The following is a 23,938-nucleotide window of genomic DNA, read 5'->3' on the forward strand; positions in this document are numbered from 1 at the left end:
GATAAGTAGCAGAGTTTGTGCACGCAGTGCCATTGCCTGGTGTAGTTAGAAACCGAGAGATAACTAGCATATTAATTTAAAATATATTTATTCTTATACTCAAGAATTAACGTAAAATAAAAGTATTTACAGAACATGTTAAACAGACAAAATCAACACATAGAATCACCCCACATGGATACAGTCGACTGCTTAAATACCTTCTTAAGCTACAGAAATTTGCATACGGTTAAGCAAATGAAACAGTTAATACATTACGACAGAATAAAATTAAAATTCCAACAAACGGCCCCATCTGTCGTAAATGTAGACTTTTTTTTTCAATAGAAAAACAATCATTCAAAAATCTTACTAATAGCAAGTTGAAACTTTGCAAACAAAAGAGGTTTTGTCAAAAAGTCCGCTCTATTACTTTTAGAGTTCACAAATTTCAAATCAAAAACATTTTCATTTATCATTTGTCTAATAAATTGACACCTTATATCAATATGTTTAGTTTTAAAATTTTCCTGGCTATTTTTCGAAAAATAAATTGCAGATTCATTGTCACAATATTGAATAGGTTTAATTACTTCACATAAATTTAGTTCATTTAAAACTCTGGAATACCAAGTTAACTCTTTTACACTTTCAGTCAAGGAAATGAATTCAGACTCCATTGAACTGAGTGCTACGCATTTTTGCTTTGATGATTTCCATGCAAACGGAACGTTACAGAAATAAATTATAAAGCCACTACTTGAATGTCTTTTAGTCAGATGACACCCCCAATTGGCATCTGAATATGCACATAAGTTTAATGATTCTACATTCGAAAAATTTATCTTGTAACTTTTGGTAGCAAAAACATAATTTAAAATATCTACCACTAGTAACCAATGTTGATATGTATATCCATTACAAAATTGTGACATTACATTTACAGAAAAACTTATGTCTGGCCTTGATCTGGAAGCCAAAAATGACAAACAACCGATTAAAGTTCGGTACGGAAATTTCCTCATAATTTCAGTTTCTACTATCTCACTTTCGTTGACTTTACCTGGTAAAACATAACCAGTTTTGAATGGTAATTTAACGTAACTTTTAGGCAAATCTTTAAATTTTAACTCTAGTTTTTCAATGTAGGTTTTTTGATGAATGAATAACATACCATCAATACTTTCAAAATTAACACCAAGCAAATATTTAGTTAATCCTATTTCAGTTATTTCTAAATTATTTTTCAACATTCCAGTTACTAATTTTAGTACTTTTTCATCTTTAGCGAATAGAACAAAATCATCTACATAGACAACTAAAACAGCATTATCATTCATTTTATACAAACAGTTACACCATTTTAACTTGTGAAAACCAATATTTTGCAATATACTGTCCAGTTCAGAATTCCATTCTCTTCCACTTTGTTTCAAACCATAAATAGATTTTTCTAATAAACAAACCTTATTTTCAGCACCATTTACAACAAACCCAGGTGGCTGCTTCATGAAAATAGTTTCTTTTAACGTACCATATAAATAGGCAGATTTCACATCTAATTGCACATGATACCATTTTAACATTGATACCAATAAAATGAACATTAGTTTTATAATAGAGAAATTGATAACTGGCGAAAAATAATCAGTAAAATGAATTCCATATTTCATTTCATACCCTTTCGCACAGAGTCTTGCCTTATATTTCTTGCCATTTTTCTCAGTATTTTTTATATTATAAACCCACCTACAACCTAATATTGCAGCATCTTTTGGAGGATCAACCAACCGCCAAACTTTCCTCTTTTGCATCATGTCATATTCTTGCTGCATCGCGGCATTCCATTTCTCCCTGTCTGGATTAATTTGTACATCCTCAAACGATTTAGGAATTTCAACGTTATAAATTTCATTTTGAAAAATTTCATTTAAATCTAGATCAGAATCGCTAGAAGATTCTTTCAAATTTTCCGCTTTAGGATGCTTAGTTTTTGGAACAAAATCAAATTTCTCAGGTTCATAAGCTATTTTATTTTTCCTACAATACTTTCTTACGTCATTTAAAAGACCTTAATCTTACGTTTGTGATTGGGGTATAATAATAAACATCAATTCTTGTACTTTTTTGTTCTAGATTTTTCAACTCTATTCCATTCTGAAATATCTATAGAACTTAAAGTTTTACGTTCATTAGGTTTTTCGTCTTCATCGTCACTTAAGTTTTTACCCGCAATTTCATGATTTGAGATCAAGTGTCGCGTTTTTAAAATTGTTAGTTTCAATCGGGCATTGATTAAAGTTTGAATTCGTGTATTTATAACCATTATTTTTCCCAAATAATGCATTTACTCCATTTCTACTTTCATCTATACGCACATGTATAGTTTCTATAACTCTTTCTTTTGGAACATAAATCCTATACCCTTTAGTTTTGTTCGCATATCCAACTAAAATTCCTATCAAAGCTTTAGGTTGAAGTTTATGTCGTTTAACTTTAGGAACGTGAACATATGCTAAAGATCCAAAAATTCTTAAATGTCTTACCGAAGGTTTGAATCCCGTCCATATTTCCTGTGGCGTTAGACCTTCCGTTAAACTGTGTTCGGTTCTATTTTTCGTGTGAACATACATCAAAAGAGCTTCCCCCCAAAATTCAGGTTTCAATTCACTGTCCTGTAGCATTGCTCGAACTGCATTCATAGCTACTTTATTGAAATTTTCCGCAACTCCTACTTGTTCCGGGGTATAAATTGAAGATCTTTCAATTTTTATTCCTAACTCGGTCAAAAATTTCTCGAATTGTTTATGCGTAAATTCAAGACCGTTATCTGTTCGCACGCACTTTAGTTTTTTACCTGTCTGCCTTTCAGCTTTTACTAAATACTTTTTAAAACATTCAAAAACTTCAGTTTTGTCTTTTATTATATAAACTTCAGTTTTCCTAGAATAATCATCGACGATTGACAAAAAATATCTCCCCCCTGCTAAAGAGTCAACTGGAGAAGCACCCCATAAATCCATGTACACTCTTTCGAGAACTTGATTAGATTTACGTTTATACTGGTAACCTCTCTTGAACGATATTCTTTCAGATTTTGCTACAACACAAGTTTCACATACCTTATTTACGTTTTTACTATTAATATTTTCAATTCCTTTTACACAATTATTTTTACTCATATTTACTAATAAAGGTAAATTAGTATGACAGAATCTACGGTGAACAATTTCAGAACTTAAGCTAGTAGAAAAAGCAAAATTTTTACAATTTGTAGCGTAACCTTTAACTACATACAATTTATTTACGCGGGGTACAGTAAACAGATATTTGTCAAATTTATCGTACACAACCATTCTATTATTTCCCCATAGAATCTTACATCCTGCAATGTCTACATTAGCCCCACCAATTAAATTTCTCCTCATGTTCGGTGCATAAAGTACATTTTTCAAAATAATGTCTATATTACCTTTCGTGTCTTTGATAGTAAAGTCTATATCACCAATTCCGTGGACTTCGGAAGAACTGTCTTTGTCACCAATCAGTACTTTTTGATGAGGAATATCTCGGTAAGTACTAAAGAGTTCTTTGTCATTTACAAAATGTGAAGTCGACGCAGAGTCTATCAAAAATTCTACTATCTTTTTATCAATGGATGAAGTGTTGAAAGCTAATTCAGTCTGTTTTGTAGACTCGCAATATAAAGCTTGTTTTCTCTCAAGATCTCTGGATTTCTTGAAGCATTTTTCTTCCGAATGATTTAGTTTCCCGCAGTAATTGCAGCTAAATTTCGGCCCCATACGATTAAGTCGTGAAGAATTCCATTTTTTTCGAGGATCCAGGTCGCTTCCACTGCTTGAAGACGATGGCTTTCTATTTCCGAAATTCTTTTGCATTGGAGGTTTCTCGCCAGGAGACTTAAATTTTGTCGTGTATGCATCAGCTATAATTTTCCCTTCATCTTTGCGTTTCAAACAAATTCTTCCATACTCGGTGATAAGTTGCTTCGATACATTTTCCAGCGTAAAATCTTTATCTTCTAATCTGTACAGTATTTGAACTAAGTTATCATATTCTTCGGGTAAACGGCGTATAAGTTGGAAACACAGTAACAACTCTGGCATGTCAAAACCAGCATCTCTTATTTGTAGCGTTTTTTCTTCCACTTTCTTGCAAAATAAACCAACAGTTTCTTCTCTCGGGTTAAATTTCAGTTCAAAGAATTCATCCAGTAATCCAGCTAAACGTGCTCGGGATGTCGGTTCGAAATTTAACTTCAGAATTTCCCAGGCTTCCTTTCCACTTTCTGTTTGTGCGATGAGAATTTGAAATTTTCTTTCTACGGACTGATAAATGGTGGTATAAGCCCTTCGTTTACGCCATTCAAAGTCTCTTTTATCTCGTTCAGACGCAGCGTCATCACATTTGACTTCTTCAGCGTTTGTAACAAACTCGTAACAATTTCTATCAATCAAAACACACTTTATGTCGAGTTTCCAGGACGCATAATTATAGTCGGACAGCTTTGGAAATGTATACGAAAGTTCTTGCACTTGAGCCATTTCAGTTTTTCAAACAGTTCAATAGTTTTCAAATACTACACCAGTTTGCAACTATTGGACCTTTTAACGCATGAAGAAGGCCCATGACCAATATTCCGATAAGTAGCAGAGTTTGTGCACGCAGTGCCATTGCCTGGTGTAGTTAGAAACCGAGAGATAACTAGCATATTAATTTAAAATATATTTATTCTTATACTCAAGAATTAACGTAAAATAAAAGTATTTACAGAACATGTTAAACAGACAAAATCAACACATAGAATCACCCCACATGGATACAGTCGACTGCTTAAATACCTTCTTAAGCTACAGAAATTTGCATACGGTTAAGCAAATGAAACAGTTAATACATTACGACAGAATAAAATTAAAATTCCAACATGTTTCCTTTCATACGGGAAGATAAACTAATGAATTCAAGGTATCGACAGCCATTTTTGTTGATATTTCGGCTGTGCTGAGGCAGGACTGCTCATTTGTAATCCAAGTTAAAGGTAAGTGCTAATTATATTATTCATTTGCTTTTCCTCAAAATGTAGTTTTCTTTATCATCGAGAATGTATGTAAAATAAGTGTTTATATAGAAATCGTAATTCGTATCCCAATATTCGTTGATGTTCACTTTGCAATTTCTTTCATTTGCTAAGTTGTAGCGATTGCTTTATAGCAAAAATCTGAGTAGTTGTTGTGATTCTGAATATTTTACTGCACGTATGATAGTTTTTAAACATTTTCTGAAACTCAAATTTGATTTTAAAAGGAAATCAATTCCCTCTTTGATCGTATTTAAAGTTAGAACATTAGACTTTGTTTACGATAATATTCTGTGTTATATAGGATGTGAGTACTTAAAATTTAAATTCTTATGTTTTCTAGTAAATTTTTATCGTATCGTAAATGACTTCTTTCTTCTGTTTTTTTTTTTTATTTCTTACATTCTGTTTTAAATTCTTTAACAGTTTGCATTTAAAAATTTTATTGATAAACTTTACGTTATAGCGTCAGTAACTTTTATAACCTGTACATAATTCGATGAATAAAATATAAATAAATAAAATAACAACGTGACAAACAGTATCAAGTTTACTGATATTTTTTTTTTCAATTTGCCACTCTGAAAATACAATACTCTGATGTCTGAACGACTCAAAATTCTAAGAAATCTGGAGCCAGCTTTCATACTTATCGATCAAAACTAAAATAATAATAATTAAAAAAATCATCAATGAAGCACTCCAAAAAAAAAAAAAAAACTAAGCATCTTTAGATACAAACACGAAACCCTTGTGTTTTAAAAGTTTTATATTTGCGTCGGCAGGAAATTAAAATTTTACTTCAGGAAAAATGCACTAGTACCATTGAAACTTGTGAACATAAAAATAATTTTAGAAACTATATGCAAAAACACTCGATGGGAGGTCACGGGAAGTCTCTATGACCTCCCCAAAATTTCCATATTGGAAAATTTTTATCTCACGATTCGGCAAATTTGCGGACAAAATTGTAATGTTGCAATTTTTGAATTCTCGAATGTCCAAATTTCATTAGATATTGTACTTAATTGTGCGTACTTAACGTGTGCATGCACCAGTATTTTATTAATCGGCAAATATGTAAGTTCCATTCGACAAATTGAGATTATACGCCTTCCCAACATATTTAATTAAGTTCAGGCCGTGCCTGGCTATATTCTTAAAATTTTCAGCTTTTCATTTCTGATCTGGCAGTGTTGCGTTCTAATCTAAATTACTGCTTTTTAATTTAAAGTAGAATATTTACATTATTATGCATTGTTTGTCATATTTTATTCGCCTTGAAGGACATGCTTATTTAGAAAAGTAGATGAATCGAGAACTACTGTAGAATTTGAAACTCTTGTAACCTTGAACTCATCAGTTTCCTTACATTTTAACTTTGAGTCTTAAAGTTTGGATCAACGTGTTTATTATGAAGGCAAAAACTATATCATAAATACTGAAAAGTGTGATTCTGTACTTCACTGTCTTTCACTGCATATAAAAAGTAAAAATATGTCAGATTGTTATTCGTGTGAAATGAAAAAAATCGGAGAATTTTGTTTAAACCTGTAACGGAGATTCAAGCCAAAGCCGGGTAAGATCTTTTGCATTTAAATGCGATGGGTTCCTTAGCAGTTGAGTTCTTTAGGGGGGGGGGGATTATTTTCACAATAATAGACGATTTTTCAAGAAAGTCTTCGGTTCATTGCTTAAAGAAGAAAAGTGAGGTTTTCGAATACTTTGTCAGCTTTTAAAAGAGAACAGAGATATTTGCGGAAAAGATCCGATAACGGAAAGGAATTTCTGAACCCCCGGGTTTGAAATTTACCTTAGCGACCAAAGCATTAGAATCGAAAAAACTAACAAATACTCCAGTTGACAAAGTAGCGTCATAGAACATCATAACTCAACATTAATGAATGGAATTAGGACACTTTTAAATAAACGGGTTTGCCTAAGCAGCTTTGAGCCGAAGCAGCTATGTGCTTCCACTACTTACGGACTAGAGCGGTTTTAAAAGGAAAAATCAAAACCTTTTTTGAGCTGTTTCGGGGAAGAAAGCCATCTATTAAAAACTCACTTGTTTTTTTTTTTTTTTTTTTTTTTGGCTGTATTTCTTATATTGGACTTCCAAAACAGAAAATAAACAAATTGGATATGAGAGCTAAACAGGGAGTCATGGTAGGATATGCGTTTCATACGAAAGGTTATAGAATTTGGGATTCCGAAAATCGCGAAGTGACAGAAACGCTGAATGTTAAATTCGATGAAAATAAATTCTAGGTGGGGGGGGGGAGCAGGAACGGGAAACAAAGGAGTACAGTTTTATTTCACTGCTAAGTAAATCTGAAGTAGAAGAAGAATATCCTGAAAATCATAAAATAGCATGTTGAGAATTAAATTGGTTAAAGAAATACAAAGGCAAAGTAGAGAATGCAGGGATATGTATTATTCTATTGACACGACGGTTCTAAATTCCGAATCGCGAAGCTGAGGTTTATTGTTCTGAAAAAAACATTGAATGTGACCCAAAATAGTTCTATTTCACTTGTGATGATAATTCACGAAAAGTATCAGATTCTGATGAAGATAAGGGGGGGGGGTAGTTCAAGTAAGCTAGAACTTCCGAAGATGTAATTAATCCGAATTTGAAACAAAGTTTGAGAACGCCAGAAATTGAAGATTGATAAAACACAGCAGAACAGATAAGCAGAACGAAATCATGCGCTTCAAGCCAGACTGGTTATTTTAGGTAACCACTAGGTATGGGGGGGGGGGGATACTTTTCGCAAGTGTTCTCTCCAGCAATTTCCTTTTTTTTTTTTAATGCTTTCTTTTCAATTTTTGTGTATAAGCTACATTGAGTCCATTTCCAAACTAATGTTTGCAATGCGTATCTACAGTGGTGGACAAAATTATAGACTCAAATTTTTTTCATTTTGTTTCAATTACAACATGACTCAGTTTAAATTATTCTCATTGAAGTAAAGATGAATCGTTGAAGAAATAGTTCTAAAATTAGTACATCTTATCAATTAAATTAAAAAATTCATAAAGTTAGAAAATTTGCAAATTTAATATTTTATCATTACGTGAAACCTGGACAAAAATATAAACTCAAAGGTAAAAAATCCAGGATTACGAGAAAGTTTCGTTCGAAAATGTTAATTTAACGCCATTGTATGAATAAATGTTGCCATCAGTGATTGCTAAAAGTTTTGTTTTTGGAAATTTATGAGAAACATATAAATGCACCGCTGGACAAAATTATAAACTCATTGTTTTTTTTCATTTTTTCAATCATAATTTAACTCAGTTAAAAAAATTTTGTTCCAGTAAAGATGAATAACCCTCTCAGCATGGTAAAGCAGGATTGGCATTTCTTAATGGAAGATAGAAAGCTGATTACCAATTAATACTGGAAGATCATCTCTTACCTTTTGCTCATCTGATTCCTGGAGGAAACTGGTTATTTCAGCCAGATAACGCGAGTGTACAAGCAGCGAAAAGTACAAAAGAATGGTTCAAGTGCTGGGGTATGAAAGTTATCAAATGGCCAGCTCGTAGTCCAGATCTTAATCCGATTGAAAAACTTTGGGGGACCAGGGTTCACAAAGTTTATCATGATCGGCACCAGTACCAAACCACAGAGGAATTAAAAAGGGCAATACTTTCAGCATGGAACTATATGCCACTGCAACTGTGAAAAACTCTTGTGAAATCTACATGCCCAGCCGCATATTCGAGGTAATTCTGAAAACTGTAGGCCCAACTCGTTTTTAAAAGTTTGTAGTTTACACTAATGGCTAGATTTAATGCAGTGTTAATTTTTAAAAAATTTCAAATATTGATTTTTTATTTCAATTTATCCATGTTGATAGCAAAATTACATTTTTCTAAATCTATGCTTTTGTTTTGCTGAAGTAATTGCAAATATAACTTAATTAAACTCAAAAAATATATATATAATAATAATAATAAAATAAAATTTTGTCAGCTTATAATTGTGTTTATGCAGTATTGTAAGTTTGTAATTTTGTAATTCAGCATTGGTCCATTTTTGGTTGTTAAATGATTAAGTATTTGAATAAAATTCTACCAAACTTCAGAGTTTCTTATTTTTGAGTTGATACTTTTGTCCAGGTTTCATGTATTATAAAGATATTAAAGTTGAGATTTTTTAATTAAATTATTTATTTTACAAAGTTTATGAGTTATACTGAATTTAGGACTATTTAGTCTGTTATTTATCTTTACTGGAATAAAAAGTTTTTTAACTGAGTTTGTAGTCTTTTTGGATATTGTACGAATAGTATGGTGGGGGTACATTCAAACAAAAATGCGTAGCACTGTCAACGATGGGAGCAGAGTATGTTTCAATTAGTGAGCAATCTAAGGAAGTTATATGGATCAAAAGAATTTTAAATGAATTGGCCATGAAAAGAGATTAGAATTTCAGATTGATTCATAGTACTCTGTACTGTGACATTCTAGTTGCGATCGATTTTTCTAGATTTGCAATATAACACAGTAGAAAATAAAGCAGAATGATGTGGGGTACCAGTTCCTAAGGAATTCGATTGATGAAAATGAATTTGGAATAAAATCTGTTGAAACTAAAAATAATTTAGCTGATTGTTTCACAAAACCTTTTTTTAAGGAAAATTTACGTAAGGCTTGAATTGCAATGACTTCAGAATTGCAATGACATATTTTTTAGAGTTTTTTTTTTTTTTTAATGTTTCAATTATTCCATTATGTCTAAGTTATAATTTGCGCACACAAACGGATAGCCTGTAATATATTTTTCATTCATGCCTTAAAGTATTTCTTTTTTTCCGTGTGCTGGCGTGCCAAGAAGGGGGGAATTTGCTAGCGAATATTTTGTTCCTTTCCCTCCTGCGCACGGAGAAAATAAAATTGTAGTTGATTTCATTTTGAATTTGTGCCCGGTGATATGGTTGCGGTTAGGTATTTCAAAAAAAATTTAAACTACAAATTTCATTCTAGCCGCCTGAATTTTTCATTTCAATTTATTCACTAATGCAATATTATTTTTTTGAGTTAGTGGTATGCAAATGTAAAGAACTTCCTTAACTTGTGACCGGAACTGAATGGAACAATGGTTTGTCTCATTTTATCAAGATGCAGTTCGCGGTTGTGTTCCGCTCTGAATTTCAAGGAAGACCCTAGTCTGAACGATGTTGCGATGGTTCACTTAGTGACATGAATGCCGGCAACGGAAGTTTATAAGTATCTCTTTTCATTTATATTTTTGTGTTTACGGATATAATTTGTAATCACAAATGCTTTTGAGTTTTAGAGCGTTCTTAGCCACTGAAGCCTATCCTACGGTCTACGTGCCATATTGGGTCCCTGAAGTTGATTTTTGTGACTCTTTGTCAGGTTCTATGTTACAATCAAGAACTATGGATTGGAAAAAGATAAACTGAATTTTATTTTGTTTTGATTGCAATGTGATCGGGCATACTAAACATTTAAGTCTGAGTTTTTTAAATTTGTAGTTCAATATTGGTTTTTACGGGTAGTTGAATATTATCACTTCAAGAATCACCAGAATATAGAAATTTCTGTTGCTAGAGCGAAATTAGTCGTACATTTCTTTATTATTTTTTAAATTTTTCACTCTGATTCTTTGTTTTTACATGTTATTAAAATCGAAGGAACCAAAACAGAATGTTAAGTACTTTATTATTTATTGTACGTATTTTTGTAAAGGAATGTGTACAGGAGCAAAATTTAAAGCCAACTTCATAATGAGAGCAACAATAAAGATTAAAGGTTCAAGTACGATATATTACAGCGTATAAAACTTTCTTCGCATGTTAAGACTTGTGTGACACTTATCAAACAAAATTATTGATTATTTTTACTGCAATGTGAATAAAAAGCAGTTATTTTACAAATAGAGTATGTTTAAATCTACAGTTAAAAAGTAGTGCGGTCTTCTGGCAAAGCATTTTCAAGAAGGGTAGAATTGTTTACAACAAAGACGGCGGACCAAATATGAACTTATAATTTCTTAATGATCGGTACTGGCACTACCAGTTTTACTCAATTTTTTGATATGTTTGACGATTTATTCTTTTGTTAAAAACTTTCAACTTTTCTGACCGATTTTCATTTTTTACTGAATTGACTTGAGCTAAGCCATCTTGATTTTGGGAATATAGAATTGTTTCTTCCAGATTTCAGGAAAATTCTGAAAAACTTTAAGATAAATTGTGTAAATCCTCTCAAAAGAAGTGCCACTTAAAAAAAAATAGTCGCTGATGGTTTAAATGGGAACATCGATAGCTGTTCAAATTGGGGGGAGGGGGGGAGAGGGCATCCCCATTTTGAAAGACACAGAATATAGATGAAACATCTTATATTTGCTTAAATATTGAGACATAAGATAGAATGTCTTACGGTATTATTTTATTTCAACTCAAAAGACTCTTTTATGTGATTCCTTAGTACTTAAGAAAAAAGCTCCAAAAAATTAAATTTTAACAATATAATAGCACATATGTGGAATAAAATATATGGAAAAAAAATATTTTGAAAAATTATAAGTATGTTAAATATTTCATATTAAGTACAAACAGAGTTTTAAGTAATTACTTTACGTCAAACTTTGTTTTATATTCAGATTTCTAACGATGGGAAGCTGTCAAAGAAAAAGATGAAACTGGTATCAGTTGAACATAGTTTGAGCTGTTTAACAAGTGTTGGAAAGGAATATGGGTTACCAAAAAAAAAATAAAGAAACACCATCTATATACGACCTTCAGTGCTACTATAGCAACTCGGGGGAGGGGGGAGGGTACTAAAAGAGGCTAGATAGAGTATTCATTGTTTTAAATGAATGCCTCAATATTTCCCAATTGCTTGTCGTAAACATCGACCTTGCTCCATTTCCTAAAAAATATTTCTCAACCTCATCCTTATTATTGTTTTGAAGTAAACATATTGTAATCCGATAAACTGAAGCCTGTTATAAGAAGAAACTAGATACAAGTGCTATCATTTTTAAAACATTTTTATTTTTTTCTTTAGGCCAAGATATTAGCTTTCCCATTTTGGACAACTTGGAATTATTGACTTATAGAAGGAGTTATTCTCCCGATCACTTCAGTTATCCGATCGAAAAATATAAACATTATTCTTAATAAACAGTCTCATATGTATTACGAAATCCTTCAAAAATCCCGAAAATTACAAGGATTTTTTTTTAATTGTACTTCAGAAACCAGTATAAGTGCATTTCTTTACATGGAAGATAAAATGTAAGATATTATTTTCTTTATTATTTTCTTTTTTGGGTTTTTATGTAAAGTATCCAGATTAGGTCTACTTCAACTAGACCACCGATTAATAACTACCGTTACAAATGTGTAATTTGCAAATTGCTGCCAAACAGTTTTTTTCTCCTTAAAACAACATATTTAGCGCTTAACTGGTTTCTGAAATAAACGGTTCAATTAGAATTTAGGTAAATGTTAAACAGTTCCAAAATAAAAACAACTCTCAAGGCAACCTTAATTTCAGATCATTCAGAGTCGTAATTTTAATTATTTTAGGGCGTATTTTTATATCTACGTAATTTGATTTTTCCATGTATGTTTTTTGGTGTTTACAAGTTTTATGAGATTCTAACAATTTTTATTTTGACAGATGTTTTCATAATATAAGGCCTAATGATGGCTCCAAAGTCGGCAAAGATGTCACAAAGAAGAATCAAGTTTGTAATGGAAAAATATTGGCCTTGAAAGCATTTGCATTCGATTTGAAATGAATTTCTAAAATTTCACTGTAATAATCTGTATTTATAGGTAATGTATACGAAATAAAATAATTTGGCAATTTTTAATGGTGTGAATGTTTCGTTTTTTCTCATGAAAACAGTATAACAGAATATAAAGTAAAACTTTATATAAACCTGACAGATTTTACTATACTGAGTGAAAAATTGTTCAAGTTTAGTAGCTCTGGAATTCTGAACTGTCACATATTTATTGTTTTCATCTATGTAAACTTAAAAAGGTTAATAATATCAAATATTATCTAATCTATAATACTATTCAGTTTACAATAAAAACCATTCTGTGCAGTCTAAATGCTGAATACTGCACATATGGTGTGAAATAACGTTAGTTTGTTAGTAGTATTTCTCAAATAAAGTAGGTACAAGTGCAACTTATAACATTAAAAAAAAGAAGAAAACCATGGAAATAGTCTGTTTTTCCAGAAAAGGAAAATAAATGCAAGGAATTGTATGTATAAAGTTAAAAATAAACTTAAAGGTATAATGAATTGCATACTGTAAAACATTTCCCACGTTTTGCTGCTCATTTTAGCATTACAATAATGCTGAATGTGAAAAAAGTACTTTCATTTATCCTTATATATTATTTCTGTAGCCTGTTTTTGGTTTCTACGCGAGATTTTCCTCAATTCTTGATCGATTTCTTAAATTTACACCTTATTTTAAAGCTTATCGTGCAGGCTACTGACGAAAAATAGGCCCACGGTCTAAAAATTCTTCATTCGGGCAAAAAAAAACCTGTTTTAAAGAACCAGAATGAGGTTTTCGGTTAAATTTATAACTTTAACTTGCACTGTTACCGACAGAGCTGAATAGCTTGATTGGCAGAACATTCGACTGGTAACCAGGAGAATTCCTGTTCGGGTCCACGTCCGGACATTCTGCATCAAAAAATTAGAAAAATTTCACGCAGTACATGAACAATGAATAACAAATAGGAGGGAATACATGAGGTAAAAACGCTCCTAGCTGTTATGAAAACTTAATGCAACACGGAGCTAAACTGATACTCAATTGTAAGTTTTTTTTTTTTTTAAAGCTTTGGCTCCGGGAAGAAAATTAAAGCATAATGTTATCGAAAATATAAGTATCAGGTTTAAGATTTCACACTACAATGGAATTGTTTTTTGTTCAGTAAAATATAATAAATCGTATGTTGAAATATAGGTTCTTCTAATGAGTTTTTGACTCTTTGTACAAATAAAAAAAAAATACTACCTCAATTTAAAAATTAACATATATATTTTTCTTCTTTTTGCAAAAAAACAAATAGCGTATCACATTTTTACTACATTTGAAAAGCTACACTTAAAAAAGAACTTAGTTGAAATTATTTTGTATTTTAACCGTGCTGAGAAATGATGAACACGTGCTGCCATCTAAGTTATAAAGGTTCAAACAGCCTGCGATAAAAAATTGTAAAAATTTTCAAAAATAAAAACACTTCTCGGCAAGAAAAAAAATTTAAAATTACCTGTGGGTTTTTTTTTTTTGGTAGAGCGTTCGACTATAAACTGTCTGAACTTCGGACCAGTTCAGGCTGTCCGACATAATAGCAAATTTACAGTAATATTACGCATTACATGTACTCATACAACAGATAACACACGTAATAAAACAAAAGCAGTGGGAATGCTATTTGGTGTTTCGACTCCTTTATGCAGGCTACAGTTATCATTCAGATAAGTTGACTGCTAATCGAAGGGTGTTCTTCCCTTTTTTTTAAGTTTTGCCTCCTTCCAGACCACTGAGCATAATGTAAGCATAAAAAAAAGTAGTAGATATACCTCAAGGGAATCCTTATTGTGCAGAAAAACATTTTCATTGTATGCTGAAATGTAGATTTTTCTAATAGCAGTGTTCGAACTTTTGTACAAATGAAAAAATACTACGCCAAATTAAAACTACGAGTTTCAACCAGTAAATCTTTAATTATTTATTCGAATACGATATAAAACATTAAAATTATTATCAACTTCATTAGTAACAAATCATTTTCTACTCCTCTGCTTTCGGCTGGGGAAAAAAAAAAAAAAAAAACATTTTATCTACGTTCAAAAAATTACACTTAAAAAACGGACTCAGTTCAACTGGTTTTGGTTTTGAATTTTAAGTGTTCGATTAAAAGAAAAGCAAGTGCGGGCTTTTAAGCCGTACAGGTTAAAGAAGCCTGCTATGGGAAATTGTTGAATATTCAAAAATAAAAACACTTATTTTTTTAACCGAATTTATTACTTCTCTGGAATGTTTGTTTCAATCGCTACGTGAGATCTTCCTCATTCTTTAATCAAATTCCATGTTTTTACGAATAATTTTAAATCGTATCATGCTGGCTAATGACAAAACATAGACGCATGATCTTATTATTTTTTTTCGGCGAAAAACTTTTTTACTGTGTTTTATTACGCATTCCTTCAATGAATACCATTCGAAAAGGAAGGCACAGTTGCTAGTTTTGTTGGAGCGTCGTACTGTTAATCAGAATGGCGCCAGTTCGAATCCGTGCCACTAAATATCTGTTTAATGTTTCTTTTTTTCCGTCAGATGCTCACATGGGCAGGACTGTATTTGCCACAACCTGTTTTTTCACATGCAAAATTACTGATTTTTCACGTGTCACTCAGCCACTCTTTTAATGATATTTATATTTGCATTGAAAATACGTACAACCAAATGGGGAGTGAGCGATGATCAAATTATCACAACGTTGTATTTAACGAGGTTTTGTTACTGATGTCTTCAAATTACATGCCTTCTCTTGTGCGCTTACTTTTTTCCGTTTTTTTTTTTTTTTTTTTTTTTTGATATTTTTTCATAATATTCCTTCTTTGAAACTTTTAAAGAGAGACATGCCTTATGAAACGCTTCGAAGTACAGTGCGGAGTTCCGCACGGGTCGACTAGTATATATAAAAAAACTTCTCATTTTTACTACCTTCATGGATCAAAAAGTTTTGTTTTATGAAAAGGCTATAATTGTTCTTAAAATAAAGCTTCAGACCATATTTTGCAATTTCCTTCTATTTGTAAATTTTTAAGTCTGCAATAGAGCTAAAAGTTTTTTGTAGAAATGAAAATGCACCACTTTTTCCTCTATAACAGGTGTTTATAAAATATTGAGATGGGGCATTGATTTATTTTGTGTACAAGGAAATTAATATCAATAAAACATATATTTAGCAGCAGTTAACTATTTTTATGTAAAAGTGTTTTATATTTCTTTATTTGTCGCTTTTCATAGCCTAAAACATTATTTTTGTTGTTGAAAAACTTTAGAAAAGGAAAGATTTTGTATGTAGGCTAATTTCTACAACGTACATACAGAGTCAATTGCTTTGCTTTTCTATATTGTTCTTCAGCTGTAAAAGCAGTGATTTCGGCTATGAAAAGAGACAACAATACGGGAGAAAACTCTTTTGCATAAAAATTTATAACTATTTAATTTATGGTTTACTGCTGTTAATTTTACTGTACAAATCATTTGTAAAACCGTATACTACTGCTTTTACGGAGCTGTGCCGCTGATTTCGCAGCATATTACTGCTAACTTTAGTTAGTTACTGTTAATTTTGCAGGGCAATTTCATTAAAAAGCAGTATATTACTGTTAATTTTACATACTATCTCTGTTTTTCTTTGGAATGTGAGCTGCCAGTATTATACTGTAAAAACAACAGCTTATTTTTTGCAGTGTGCGTATGTGCGTATATGTGTATGTGTATATGTATCTCGCATAATTCAAGAACGGCATGTCCTAGAAAGTTGAAATTTGGTACGTAGACTCCTTGTGGGGTCTAGTTATGCACCTCCCCTTTTGGTTGCATTCAGGAGCTTCTAAAGGGGTCTTTTGCCCCTTTTGGGGGGAAATCATTGTTAATTTCGATGTAAACTCAAGCGGTGCTATAATTTGGCAAACACTTGGCAATATATCGCCAAGCTTTTGGTCGCCATGTTTTGTCGTCAACTTGACGATGAATTTGGGTGTTTTTTTTTTAAATCTGATTTCAATTTGGCCATATTTAGAGTTTATCACTGAATCACATTAAAACTGCCAATATTGGGAAAATTTATCTGTATAAAATGTCTTCTTTGCTTCGGTTCGCAACAGACTTGGAATGAAAGTATTAAATATGTTTTTTTTTTTTTTTTGCTCACTCCGAGGCACTATTATCCTTATATTGGAGTAAAAGGAAGTCATGTGATGCACACACACACATTAGCTCGTTAAGTATTAACTCTATAGACGTTTATTAATGAATTTGTTAAGTATAATATTAGGATACTTTCGTTGCTCTCTTAGAATTTTTAACTTTATTCTACTTGTTTTAGCATGATTGCTCAAAAAATTGAGCGGCGGTTGTGAATTTGAAATTAATTGAGCAAAGTATCAACAATTAATCTGACCAAAGAACTACTTGTCATTAAACGGCTGTGATTTATAATTGCAGAATGTATATGTTTTACTAAATCTAAAAATTTCAAGAATGTTTATAAGACATGCCCTTAAGGCTATATAATAGCTTCTGTCAGCAAATTTTAAAGCATCTTAATTTCTACATCTTGTCATAATTGATACTGATAGACTTTTCCAATGCTAGACTTCTGATCGCTTACTACAAATGCCACTAAATGCAAAAACAGTTTTGTTTTATTCCTCCCACTATATCCGCTTAAGAATACTCCCAGTGTTTTTCAATACATATTATTATTTTGAAGCATTTTTTTTTTAAATATTATACTTTTTACACTGAAATATTGATCTTGAATGAGAAAAAATACGAGAAAACCATCTTATATAAATTTAAAAAGAAAAAATCCTACTTTAAAAATCAAAATGGCCAACTCATATCTGACGATAACCGCTGTTAGGGATGATCGTATCAATCCAACACGGAATCTATTTTTATTAGAGCACGAGTCCTTCGTAACTTAGATTTTCTTACAGTTTGCATACTTTCTAACTGCAATTTTATTTCCGCTTTTCATACAGTAATTGAGTTGGCTCCATGGCAAAATTTTCTGGCAGAAGCCTTTTTAGATCCGAAGATACTCATTCAAGATAGCAATCATATTCAACATCTCGGGAAGAGTTCTTCGGGAGGTACAAAGTATGGAAATTTAAGGATGGAAATTATCATAGATGGAGTTAATCAATGCTAAACTGTCCTAAAGCAGTTTCTGTACAGTTTTCTTTTTTTATTTCTTTCCTTTTTTTTTTTTTTTTTTTTGCATTTTTCAAAATCTATTTTACGTAAGCTTTACTATACAAGCTTACTTATTGGGTTTAAATTGAAAACAAAGCATGGAGAGAATCAAAATCCAACATTTTACTAGTGTTTGTAGGGGGTGAAAAACACGCTTCTTCAAATATCTTAAAAACTCCTTCTTCTAGAAACTGCAGTTTTCCTGCCCACGGCCGTAAATCCCTCGTCGTTTTAATTCTTAATACCTTCAGAGTACTTTCAAAGCCTTATTAGCTTTTATATCGATTTTGCATAATTTAAAGGGTTTTTTTTTTTTTTGTTATTTTTTTAATGCTTATGTTAAATTAGTGGGAGAAAGAAGAGCACCATGTCAACAAGTTCTTTTATTCCATCAGCTTGCAAAAACATATTATCAAATTCTCAGATAAAAAAGGTCTCATGATAACACAACATTTTCTTCGTCGTATGGATTTTTTGGGAGTTTTGAATAAAATGTATCTGTATGGTACATTTAAAAAGCGTCTTCAATTGTTCACACATGCTCCTACAGAAGAGCATATGTGGACATGACCTGGGACATATGGCAAAAATTATTAAAAGAGCGACAGTCATCGTATTTCAAGGAAAGTATCTTTAACAGAAACAAAAATATAGCTTCTAATTACACTGAATAGTTTGTAGCATTAATTATTTAAAATGTACGGTATTTTGTCCAATAAGAAATTATTTTTTCGCAAAGAAATCTTTTTCACAGTTAAATTTTTAAATTGTGTCTCTTATTTTGATCTTTAGTTTATTTAAAAATGATTTAATATAAATTTGACATACTTCACCCTCATACTTCACATGTATTTCAATCGTTAGACAATAGAAAAGCTTAAAATTCTACACAGTGTGTTTTTTGCATAAAAATTAATTCTTATTACTTACTGATTTTAAGTTATCTATAGATTAGAATAGTGTATATTTTAAAAATGATGTTAAGCCTAAGGTTTTAATTGAAGTAAAATGTTTTATATCTCTTATATATTATTTATCTTTATATCTCTATAGTTCCTCTAAGTATTCTGTAACACAAAAAGGTTAATCAACAAGATAGAAATCTTTTTAAAAAATATTAAAAATTGAGGCAGTGAGAAGCAAAGGGATGCAAGTGGGCTATTGTATGTTGCGAGTACAACGCGTTTAAAGATCAGATCCTAGGTAGGCTTCCATTGATTTTTTTTTCTAAATCATGCTGTACAGCAGCACCTACCAGGACTACTAGTACAATCTGTTGCCCCAAGACAGAGGAGAGGTTCACCTACCATTCCTACTGGTTATCTCCAAATTTTTAATTTTGCCACTTGCATTCCTTTGCTTCTCACTACCTCAATTGATATATTGTTTAAAGAAACATAACAATTTCAAATAGTTGCACATGTTAAAAAAATAAAATATCAACAATAATCATTAAACTAATCTGAACTACTTACATCTCTTCCAGACGTTTACAAGTTAATCTTAAGACTCATTTGCAAAAATAGAGAAATTCTAATTGAACATAAAATAACTTTCTCATAAACTTTCCTGAATGTTCATATAAGAGTTTGTAGCAATTAGTTTAGTATATTGGATAAATTAAGGTATCCGACTACGTTCAGACTATCAGTTTTCTACTACCAAGATCAAAAGAAAAAAAAAGCGTTAATCTTGTACCCTAAACATTTTTATTTCCAAAATCGTTTTTGTTTTTGTCCTTCGTGCTGTAGAAACTAAGTTATAGCTCTGAAGTGAAAACCCTGATCAGTGAAATCTGACCGGAAGTAACATTCGGCAACAGAAATTATTTAAAAAATGCTGTATTTCATCCGATTTTCATGTTATTTTGCTTTTTTTTATTTAAAGCTCATATAATATGTTATGTAATGTTGTAAAAGTGCTGCCACATTTTGACTGCAGTTATTTTAAGTTTTATTAAACAAACGTTCGTAACATCAACAAGTAGTAGAGAAATAAAATAATATTTTATTCTATGAATCATAGAAAATGGATCGAGTTAAAAGTTTTCACTTAAAGAAGATGAAATTTACAGGAAACAGGTGCACAAATCGGCCAGTAAACGCTGCTGTTTTTGATTCTGATGTATACTAAAATCAATGTAGTAACATACACATAGTAACTGCGAGTTCTTCTAAACTCAAAAGTAAGGAACAGCTTTTTCCTAAACTTACGAATATCCAAACACTAATGAACTGTTTAGAAACAGAATATTTAATGCCAGATCTTGAATCACTGTTTGCATTATGTTGTGTTGTCAGATTTGTTAAAAACAAAATCTCAAACTGGCGCAAGATTTTCAATGAGTTTTCCTATCAAATTTTTCTCCTATGTGCCAACGCTGCTCATTAGTTTATTGATTTCCTTCCACAAATAAAGTTAGTAATTGCTTAAAAGTTTTGAAAACAAAGCATCTAAACCACTAATACTACCGATGATTCAAAGTTAATTACTTCAAGTTATGGTAGTAAAACATACCATGCTCGCATATACCCTCTACCTTTATTTCGACATTTTTTTTTTTTTTACCTTAGATGGAAAATGTTTTGATTTTTATTGAATGGGTTGAAAATGACTCATTTCTTCTTTCTATATTTTAGCAAAAACAAATTATCTACTTTACAGTTGATATTTTCGTTTTCTGTTTTTTCTTTCTTTTTTTAAAACAGAAAGTGGAATTTAAAAAACGTTTGATGTCAAATGTTGTGCAATGTATGCTTTGTACTCGTTTTATTTCACGAAAAGCATTTAAGCAGCATTACGAAAACAAATAAAGACTTTTTTATTTCCAAAAAAGTGAATATGTATCAAAATGATATCTTACTGTGTCATTTCAAACAAGTGATCAATGTGTTTTTCATAGCCTTTTACGCCCTAGAATAGAAACAAAGAGTTATTTATACTTTTACTGTGGCAGTATGGAAAATAGAATATGGCACAGAAACTAAGTTGTAAACTAAAGTTGAAATGGATAAAATACCTTTGATCTCCATGCTAGCCACAACTTAAAGACATCATTGTGTCTTCCGCATTGGATAACTTTGTCCCCCGTATCATAATTAACATCGTAATGTTTGTCTTGTTGGAACAAATAGTCAGCACTCAACTGATTACAACTCATTAACAAGCCCTAAAATGAAGTACATTTACTACATGAATAAATTGAAAAAAAAAAAACGACCATGCAAGTTAAAAACTATTTTGTGTACAAATTTTAAAATTTAGTTCACATTTGTTAATCTCTTTCGAGAGAAAAAATTCACTTTTGAATTTTAATCCTGATGCTTAAAATTTTGCAGATTAAAAGTTTTGAGATGAAAGAAAAAAATTCGCTGTTTGTCTTCTCCAAAAGAGAGTTTATTTTAAAACAGTAAAATTATGTAAAAATGTAAAAACAATACCTCAGTTTAAATTTTTATAAGATTAATAACAAAGTTCTATAAAACATACAACAATAAAGAATAGATGAGGCAGAAATTTTATTGCACATTTTATAAGTAATAATGGAAGTTATGCTACTGAATTATTCGTCTTTTTATGTAAAGCCTGTAAAGCAAGCAGTTCTCACAAGAACTAGCTGTATTCACGAATATTTTATTGCTATATTTTCATTAGTTTGCATTAGTTATGGATTCTTTAACTTTAAAGGCATGTGAAATCATGTGCATTCCTGTTGGTATTCTTGGTATTGGTAATTTTTGGAGCCTATTATTTTTTTTCTGTAGAAATATTTTCAACTTTTGCATTTTCATACGGCATTCTTTGAATTTTGAATGATTAGTTTGATATGTTTAAGTACTTAATTGGGTACACAAGAAAGGTTACATATAAAGGTGGATTTTATTAAACGTAAAAATGGCTACATTTTGATGTACATGTGTGAGATAATAACAAAACTGTGTACATTAGTAGAGCTGGGGCAAAAGAAGACAAACCCTATTGAAGAACGGACTCACTCTCGCAAAGCACTCACAAACTCGCGTTATGACCTGGCAGTTGGCCAGCAATGCCATCTGACAGGCAATTAGTCTGCTTCAGGTTTGTGGGTAAAGACGTTTTCGTGTTCTGTTTGTACGGAGGATGCGGTCAGCTTTGCTTAGTAATGCATTCATGATGATGAGGACATAATCTGACTAGTTTGCGGATGATCGTTCATCAGCACCCTACCCTTGCGGAAATGCTTGTGGCAGTCCTGCATACAAGCCATAAACAGCGAGTGTTCTCTGTACAATGTTTACATTCGTTGATACTCTTCATGAACTCCAAAACCATCTACTACTGAAGAACAAATAAAACCGCGGTTCTCTTCTGCAGTTACAAAACCTGACGCATATTGTCGTTGGGCACACTGCTGTCAGACCTCCAGTTAATACCATGTGATTGCCCTCGGCTTTACAAAGAAAAGTCAATTATTTAATAGGGTTTCTCTTGTTTCACGACCCGTTTTATCTCTACTCATAGTTTTGTCACACACGCACACAAAATTGTAACAGTTGTTCCGTTTTAAAATTGTAATAATTGTTCCGTTGTTATTTGATCCGACATTATATTTAATGGTAGAATACTCACATCTTCTTTAAAATGCACTGTTGAGCACTGAAATACTGACCCCATCAATTTGTGAGGGTTCCAAGTCAAACTGTCTGCTCTGAAAGTACAGAAGAATCAAATATTCTGATTTATAAATATGGTTTTAGAACAGTGAAAAATACAATAAGGTCATTTTACCTTAAGACCTTTGACTGGTGAACCAGTGTAAAAAATATGAAGGCCATCAGCGAGTCGAATGCTGTAAAATTGCTTTCTATGCGTCTATGAATTTATATGTATTTTTTTGACCAATAAGAAACATGTATTGGTCAAAAAATATATCCAGTAATCGCCGCTTATTGGAATCACGTTTGTTCTAAAAAGTTTTGATTTCACAAAGTGGCTGATTCAATAAAGCGACTAATTCAATAAAGCTGGATTTTGCTGTTTTTGATAATTTGATTCATTAAAGCCGATGATTAAATTAACCACTGATTCAATTAAAAGGCATCCACTGTATATACATGTAATGGGCAAAACAATGATAATTTTTATGTGGCGGAAGTGACATCTGAAAAAAAAAAATTCTAGTAGTTTTGCCCATGTAGAGTACATTCAAACCTTATTCACGAAATCACTTTTAGTGAAATATTGTTTTACATGAAACAGAGGTTCGGTTCCTTTCAATTAATATTGTATTTTAGGTGTTTAAGGTAAAACTTTCAAGTTATGAAAGGAATTTGGTCATGTGGATACAAGTCAGAATGAACTAGCTGACCCGCACGATGCATTTGCGCTTGAAGGAAGGATTTTCCGATTTCAATTCATCCCCGAGAAACTAAAGACTATAGCAATGCATAGTAAAGCATCAAAATATTAACAACAACGGAACTGAAGCTCTGAATTCTGCTGTGATTGTATTTTGCATATTAATGGCAACTGGGGTTAGAATTCTTCTAAAGAAAAACTTATTTAAACGATACGTTTCTGCCCGGATTTAAACTCATGCCCTGCCCCTTTTAGCACACTATATAATCGAGTCAATGTGTCATCGTTTTCGGGTGTTACTCATTGGAATAATGTGTATCAAAAAAACTTTTGTTTATTTTTGACGAAAAAAAAAGTTAGACCATAGGTATATTTTGCGTCCTTAGCCGGCACAAAAAGATTTAAAATGAGGGATAAATCTCGCGTAGGGGTTAACGGGGCTAAATGGGGGTAAATAGGGAAAATCTCGCGTAGCAACAGAAAACTAAGGCTAGAGAAATAACATA

General features: G+C 31.6%; 1 protein-coding gene across 1 annotated transcript in view; it reads right to left on the bottom strand.

Annotated features, from left to right (window-relative positions):
- Positions 1-23,938, bottom strand: part of LOC129218801 (glutamate decarboxylase-like) — a 136,432-nt gene that overhangs the window by 13,955 nt on the left and 98,539 nt on the right. The window contains exons 9-11 of the mRNA XM_054853123.1: positions 22,704-22,782; positions 21,115-21,264; positions 20,959-21,008 (exon numbers count right to left, since the gene is read on the bottom strand). Of these exons, the coding sequence (XP_054709098.1) occupies positions 20,959-21,008; positions 21,115-21,264; positions 22,704-22,782 (279 nt within the window). The remainder of the gene's footprint in view (positions 1-20,958; positions 21,009-21,114; positions 21,265-22,703; positions 22,783-23,938) is intronic.

This window comes from Uloborus diversus, chromosome 3 (assembly GCF_026930045.1).
Source record: "Uloborus diversus isolate 005 chromosome 3, Udiv.v.3.1, whole genome shotgun sequence".
Taxonomy (NCBI): domain Eukaryota; kingdom Metazoa; phylum Arthropoda; class Arachnida; order Araneae; family Uloboridae; genus Uloborus; species Uloborus diversus.